Source organism: Phaethon lepturus, unplaced genomic scaffold, assembly GCF_000687285.1.
Source record: "Phaethon lepturus isolate BGI_N335 unplaced genomic scaffold, ASM68728v1 scaffold29930, whole genome shotgun sequence".
NCBI lineage: Eukaryota > Metazoa > Chordata > Aves > Phaethontiformes > Phaethontidae > Phaethon > Phaethon lepturus.
In genome coordinates this window covers 25,039-32,469 of record NW_010514530.1, presented here as the reverse complement: position 1 = coordinate 32,469, position 7,431 = coordinate 25,039, and the positions used below count along the sequence as shown (strand labels likewise).

Sequence of the window (7,431 nt, the reverse complement as noted above, 5' to 3'; positions counted from 1 at the left end):
GGAAGCTCAGCAAAGTTGGAGTGCGTGTTCTGGGAAACCGGTACATGCTTTCATTTCAGAACCAGACTGATGTGGGGCTGTGGAGTAGGTTTCCTTCACAAGAACCTGCAACGCTGGAACGAGGGTAGTTTGGCTGATAATGAAGTTGCTAAGGAGTCACAAAATGGACTTCTGTGGAACTTGGGACGATACGCATCTGTTCGGTAGTATCCTTCGTTGCCTAATCATGAGGTGGTAGGTGGTTTGTTACGTGGCCAGAGTCATTGGCTTCGCATCATGGATGCAATGTCATGTGGTCTACATCAAAAGGTAGAAGTTGTGGAATACCAGAAACCTCAAAGACTACATTTACTCAATTTTTTTTTTTTTGTAAAATAGTGGTCACATGTACTGGTGATCAATCTAAAGCCTGAAATAGCTGCTGCATTGGTGCTTGAAGCATGCCGGCTGCTAAGGCTTTAGCGGGGATGGATGAGGAAATGTACAACTTGATAGTCCTGGGATAATCAAGGCCCTACTTTCCAGGGATGAGGTTTTTCAGCAGGGCTTAAAGGCCTGTGCAGGTTCTCTTGATGATTTGCAATGGGAATTTCCACGATTTCATGTGCTCAGGACTGAGGAGCATGTGCTGCTCTTGTGTTTTCTGTAATAGCTGAAGAATTGCATTCATCAACGTATGTTGTTTCCTTTCTCCTGTCACTGGCTCATCCAGTAAGAAATGTAAATTATTCCACTTGTCCAAGGCTTTCTCTGCTAATAAGATCTAAAGACCAGCCATGTGCAATAGTCTTGCAGTTTTAATGAAATGCGTAGTCGAGTGTGATCAGTGAACTGCCTGTCCTTTTGCTGTACAGAGATTTCAGCCGACTTCTCGGGACGGCACCCTAGAGGCTGGGGCAGCCTCGTGCTTCCTTAAGAGCTGGCACAGGTTGGGTTCTTTGCCGTGAGAGCCCTAAAATGGGGTGGTGGGCAGTCTTGGAAGCCTCGTGTTATGCACAGAAGCAAGGAATCGTTATCTAGCAAACTGCTGCTTGCCTGGAATTGATGAATTTATACAGCTTTGTCTGGCAGCTGCCCTAATCCTTCGGAGGTTTCGGGAGGATTGTGGTAAATGGTACACGGATTAAAAGGTAAGTCACGAAGGAAATAAGTCCTCTGGCCTAGGCTAGGAAAAAATTGGTATACACTTAACAGGGCCCAGCCTTGTTCTTAAGGGATGATCACTGGCAGAGGTGAAAGTGCAAAAATCTTTTTCCTGTTGAGGAAATGAGAAAAATTTAACTGCTGTAAATCAAGTTAAATTCCCATTGACTTGCGTGGATTTAAAATGTGCTGTTCTGGAAATGACTCCTGCCTTGGTTGTGCTCCTGTCCAACTCCTTGCTTTGCTGCGTGAGTATTCTCTCAGGATGCTGAGCCCAAGAGGCTGAGCTGCCCGTCTCCCAGCCTGCCACGCACGGAAGTGCTGAGGCCGAGCGCAGCGGTGGGGCAGGTGGAGCTCAGCAAGTGGAGGATGGACTGCAGGCAGAAAGTGGAGACGTGATCCTTCTCTCTGCTGTTGTTCTTGTTTCTGCATAGCAAAGTTTATCCCTGCCTGATCAGCTCCGCAACGGGGAGGGCTTGGAGGCGGTCTGCGGAGTCATCTGCCCAGCGCTTCTTCCCAGCTACTCTAAAGGGTTGGTGAGTGCACACTGGAGAAGAAAAAAGCTGGAAAAGTGTTTTTACTGCTCCCTTGTGTCTGTATTGCAGCTGTATTGTAGAGTCTGGACCAGGCAGCCTTATGTCATTCTTCAGCCGAGGGCAGAGCAGAGTGGGCTCAAACTGGACTTTGCTGAGGACGTTCTCGCAGCATTGGAGGCAACGGTGGAGGCTTCAGGCTTCCCATTTTCTGGCTCCTTTCTACAGAGAAGTTTCTACATCCAAACTCGCACCCTGGAAGTGAACAGGGCCAGCAGGCATCTCTCTTGCAGTTACCCTTGTTTCTGGCAGGGGTGAGCATAACGCCCCAGCCAGGGCTATCCCAGCTTGTAACCGTTGCCTTTGGAGCCCGAAATGAGGAGGGTAGCCTCTGTCATGGTGCGCATTTTGTTTTTTCACCTTCTTTAAAAGAAATGTGCAGCCTTACACCTCTGCTACTAAAGACTTTGCGCTGCTGCCCCGGGCAGACGTCGCAGGCTGCTGTGCAGCGCGGTACGAGCGCGGTGCAGGTGGTGACGGTGCACCCGGGCTTGCTGGGCTTAGCCCGCTAATTAGCGCTGCTGTGCGGTAGCCTCTCAAGAAGGAAATCAACAGGTTCTAATTAGTCCTTATGTAATCGGTACTGCTCATCGTCAGAGCATTTCACTGATGCTGACTAACCTTCACAGCCTCATCTAGTAAGGTCAAAATTACTCCCCTTTGACAACTGGGGAGGGGGAGTGAGAACATTTGCACAGTCACCTTCAGCTCGTTACAGGCATGGCAAAATCGTGGCTAAACTAGGTCTGAGTGTATGAGTGTCCTCAGTATCCAGCTTTTTCTTAGGTGTCCTTAGGTTTCTCCACTGGAACATTTCCTTCTTGAAATAAGATGAAACTTGAAAGTATTTCACCCAAAACCTTGGGCTTTCTGATGTTTTCCAAAATTAAGTCAAAGTCCCATCTCAGTCAGATGCTTGCTATGTGATGAGCTGCACTAATACCGATTCCTTGGCAGACTATTACCAAAAACAAGCTTTTGCAGACTTTTTTTGATACCATCTCTGCAATGCTGCTAATAAATATTTGGCTAAACCTGACCAGCAGGTCCCAACTCCAAGGTGAGGAACTATTTTTCCTAGCAGGAACCTTGCCAGGTCTGAACCATCATTCTGTGACAGGATTTGCTCAGGCATGAGGAGGTTTTTTTGGAGTCTGTACTTGCCATGGGGTGCTGTGAGGTGTTGTGTGACAGAGGATGGGTGGTGGGTGAGGGAGTGGGGTGGTCACTCTTGGTAGAGATGTTGCATAGACTCTTTTTCTTGGTGTGTCTGAGAAGAAGTTGAGGCCAAGACCATCGCCTGGCAGCTGATTACCCTTTCTAGCAACAGATCATGTATTCTACCAGTGGAGAGATGTGTTGGAAGCTCCTTTCTCTGCTTTTTGTAGAGATGTCCTGCAGTTAGTGTAACCAGCCTCCCCAACAGCTCTGAGAGACAACATGTGCTGGGAATGGGTTAATCACCAGCAGAAATTAGTGCTTTGGCAACTGGCGTGAGGTGGGCTAGGTCTTAGTGGGGCAAAGGGGATTTAATAGAGAAACTCTCCCATGAGTCATAAGGATGGTTTCTCCTTCTGAGGTCTGTTGCTGCTCGGAAGTGGCCTACAAGATGGGCTCATCCTTTTCAGCAGTGAGCCAAAAAATTTTCCATTGGAAGGAGCTAGACCCATGGTTGTTCCATAGCTAGAATTATCTCGTACTAAGGTATGTGAAGAAATCTGTGAGCTTTTTAAAGCAAGATGGCCTTTCCAAAGCTCTGAGATACAGATGTATCCTATGCCATGTCTTACTCTGCTTTGCAAATGCTAAAAGCTCCTCCAGCAGCTGGAGCGTGGCCCTTTCAGAGGATGTGGTGCAACTCCTTGGCTGTTGCTCACTTAATTATTATTTGCCTGGGGTTTTACTGGCCGTAGTAGGCACCTCTGAGCAGAATGCGAATCCTGCTCAGCCTCTGCTAAGAAATACTCCTGTTAGCATTAGCGAGGTCATTCCCAAAGATTCACCTCCGGGAATCACGCCCTGCTCTCTTGAGGAAATGTCTGCGTCAGAGAAGGAGCGAGTTTGGCGTCTTCCTACCGTAACTCGGGTAGTTCGGCAGCATCCTTCTGCCAGCACCACGTAGCACCGCAGATTATTGCGAGGCGTATCGCTGTGCCGGATGTATGCGATGGCCAGCGTCTGCTGAGCTGCATGGAAAAATCACCCCCATAAATCCTATATAACACCCTGTGGAAAGAGGTGGTGGCATCTCATGTCTGCGTTTCAAAGACCACCCAGCCTGGGCTTATTTATGCCGACATCACCTTGCTCACAACCCCTTGGCATGTAATGGGAATGTCTTTGTAAGAGGGCAAGAGCTGTACCTGGATCCTGCGTGTAGGTGGGATGCGAGGAGGAGAGCGGGACAGCGGCTGGAGCCATGATAATTACCCAGGCAGGGTGTTTTGGTGCTGGATGGTTGAGTTCTGGTTTTGAGCATGGCTGGGTCTATCTCTGTGACTGGTGTTGGCACCAACAGTGTCCTGCGGCGTTGAGTCCTTCCCACCCTGGTTTGTCGGGGATGCAGCTGCAGGGTTACAATGGACCTGAAATCAACTTTGGCCATCTTGCGTGGTTGGGGCGTTCGGTTTTCTCACCCCTGGTTCTGCCCTGGACTTTGAGCAAAATGGCTCCAGCTGCCTTGCTTGTTGGGCCCGTGGCAGCCAAGGCAGGCAGGGTTGGCACAGCCTGGACCCACCCCTGCAGACATCGAGCCCGATTTCTCACTCTCTCTAAACCAAGATGTGCAAAAAGTTTTGGAGTTTTGGGTTTTGTCTGTTAAAGACAAACACTCAACTTTTAAGTTCATGATGCAAATGCTTCACCCTTTAAACAGCCGCAGAAGAGGAGGGCTGCCCGTGATCCTGTTAGCGTGGGGCACCGTGATCGGATGTGATCCTGCACCTGAGCACGAGCAGGCGGCAAGGTCTGCCCCAGCATTGCGTGCCCAAAAGCTTGATAGTAGCCGCAGTCTTTCCATCCTTGTCAAGGAATTAAGAGGGTTTTTCCAGGAATTCTGATTTGCCATTCTTCTGTATTCTTTTTTTCCCATCATTTTCCTTTTTTTCTAGAGATGGGTCCATTGTTGTTTCACATCTTCATCTTCTGTGGTTTCTCAAAGAAATGAGAATAAAGCTGTCACACCCTCTTTCCATCTCTCCTAAAATAGCTTTCAAACCTGCTGGACAACTTCTAACAGATCTAGTAGCCCGGCACAAGTCCCAAATACTTCAAGTTCCTGCAGACTTAATTAAAGCTCACACCTTAGGAGAAACAGGAAAATCCCATCATGAGACAAAGCTGGAGGAAGCCCAGCTTTTGTGGTTCCATAAAAACCTCCTCCTGCGGTAATATTTGCTTTACTGGGTACTTTAGGGCCAGTTTGTCATTCATGTTGTGGGTCTTCCTCTCCAGGCACCAAACAGCTCATGGCCAATGCAAAGAGCACAGGAGCCACTGTAACCCCAGTGGATGAGAGAGTTGGGTCCCAATGCCAATGATGGGCTACCTCATCACCCTGGTGCTCCCCGCCATGACTCAGAAGAGGCACACATCTCCTCCTTCCCTCCCAGGGCACCAAGTGCAAGGCCATGGGGAAGAGCTGGTTTTGGGGGATGCCGCTAATGCTCCCCACCGTGGCTGCCGCTCTTCTAAGTGGGACTTTCCATGTGCTGTTACTTTTCTCACACCATCTGGTGATTAATTTAGCACCTTGAAAATAACACCAGCATTTCAATGAGGGTTTTGGGTAGGTTTTTTTAATTAGATGAGGCTTTTCTTCATTATTTCCTGCCTCCCATCAGAATATGTGAATGCAAACAGTGTTTCTGCGATGCTGGGGCAGGCTTACCTTGCATCAGCTGAAGGATGCGTTTCTTCTCCAAACGCAACGTGCCACCTCCCTCCTTCCTCCTCCAGCACATCCCAGTCAACGCGACATCTTCCAGCTCAGCCTACGTGTGCACGCACACGCACTTATTAACTTTTACATCTTAATTGAAAGGGCGGCATATGTTTAAGCCTTAATAATGACATTCTTTCTTCCGAAATGGTCTTTAATCTTGAAATGAAGCGGTGAACAAAGGCAGCAGAGCAGGGTTGCCAAGTGAGGTTGCTGGCATGCGTGCGATGGGAACAACCTGCCAAGAAATGATTTTTTAGGGTTCGGATTCAAAGCATGTGCCTGACGGTCTGGGGAGCAGCGCGGCGGCAGCGGGCGGGAGGCAACAGGGGCCCCGCGGGTGACGGAAAGGAGGGTTTGATGAGTAGGAGCCAGGTGTGAGGTTTCTTCCAGAGCTACTAAATAGCATAAAAGACAAATCTGCTTTTAACATGGTGTCCTGGTACATCTCTGCATGCTGGTCCATGGGCCATCCCCATGCATTTGCCTTCTTCCTTCTTCCTAGCCTGGCTCATAAATATAAACTGACAGCATTTATGGGCTGGGGCTTTCCTTGTGATTTGTCCTGAGAATAAGACAGTTAAAGTCTCTGGATGCTCTTATAACACAAAAGAGGGGAATATGGAGCCGCTTCCCTTCTGCTGGTGTTTGGGTTTCCAGACTCTGAGGGTCTACAGCAGTGAAACAGTAATTGCAGCTCGATCAGAAATATTACTTTATGGTCAGTGGTATGGCTTAAAAATCCCCCTAATTCTTACTTATATCTGTGTCTCAGTGCTTCAGCGCTGAAAGATCAAAACATTCATAAAAACGACTCTTGTGAATACCATCGGTGGGTCTGTGAGCCCAACCTTTGCACTTCGAAGGGGGTTGGGTCCTTGGCTTTCAGAGACGCCATTTAAGGTGGTTCAAAGATTGAACAAGAATCCATTGCTTGGACGGATGGAGTGCAGTGTATTATTGGTGAGGAGTCTTCCAAGGACGCTTGCTTTCAGCTGCCACGCTGCAATGGGCAAGAAGCTGGGGAAAAGCAGCAGCCTGAGAGCGAACGGAAGCAAACTCAACGTGGAGAAACTATGTGCCATGCTTGGAGATGCTGCCGTTTCCTTATTTGCTTCTCGTCTGTTCTAAGAAAAAAAGAGAAAAAAGAGAAAAAAGAGAAAAGGAAAAATAGGGGGAAAAGGGGTAGGGGGAGAAAAAAAAGAAATGAAAAGGAAAGAAAAAAAAGGTCCTTCAAAAAGGAGCAGCAAATGTGCACCGCTAATTGACCAAAGCCCTGCCAAGCAAATCTTTTGTCAGATCATCTGCCCGAAATCAAAACCCCGGACTCAGCAGGCCCCGTTACCGACGGTTCTGCCTACGAAGCAGGAAAGCGTAAAGCCCCCGGTTCCCGCTGCTTTGTTAAAAAGCCCTCGCGACACCAGCCCCGTCCCCCCCGCTCCGGCCGCTATATAGCAGGGTGTCGAACGTTTCTGTCCATCGCGGTTTTGGTTCGGCTCCCGCTTTCGGTCTTGGATAGCAGCCAGCAGAAAATGTCTCAATACTCAGGAAAAGTAAGTAACAACCCAACCGCTTCCCTTTCAGCCTGGGGCCGGAGAGCCCGAGCATCCTCCGGGTTGAAGGAGTAGGTTAGGATAATGTCCTGGAGGATGCGACGTGAGGGATGATACTGGGAGCAAATTCGGTAGCAGGGACGGGGAGGGTGCCGGCAGAAGGAGCTGCGTTTCGGGAGTGGAGTTTCCTGTTTAAACATTC

The 7,431-nt window shown here is 48.8% G+C and overlaps 1 protein-coding gene across 1 annotated transcript in view; it reads left to right on the top strand.

Moving 5' to 3' along the window:
- Positions 1 to 6,618: 6,618 nt before the first annotated feature.
- Positions 6,619 to 7,431, top strand: part of CRYGN (crystallin, gamma N) — an 8,838-nt gene continuing 8,025 nt past the window's right edge. Inside the window, 1 exon segment of the mRNA XM_010293251.1 lies at positions 6,619 to 6,639. Coding sequence (XP_010291553.1) covers positions 6,619 to 6,639 — 21 coding nt within the window.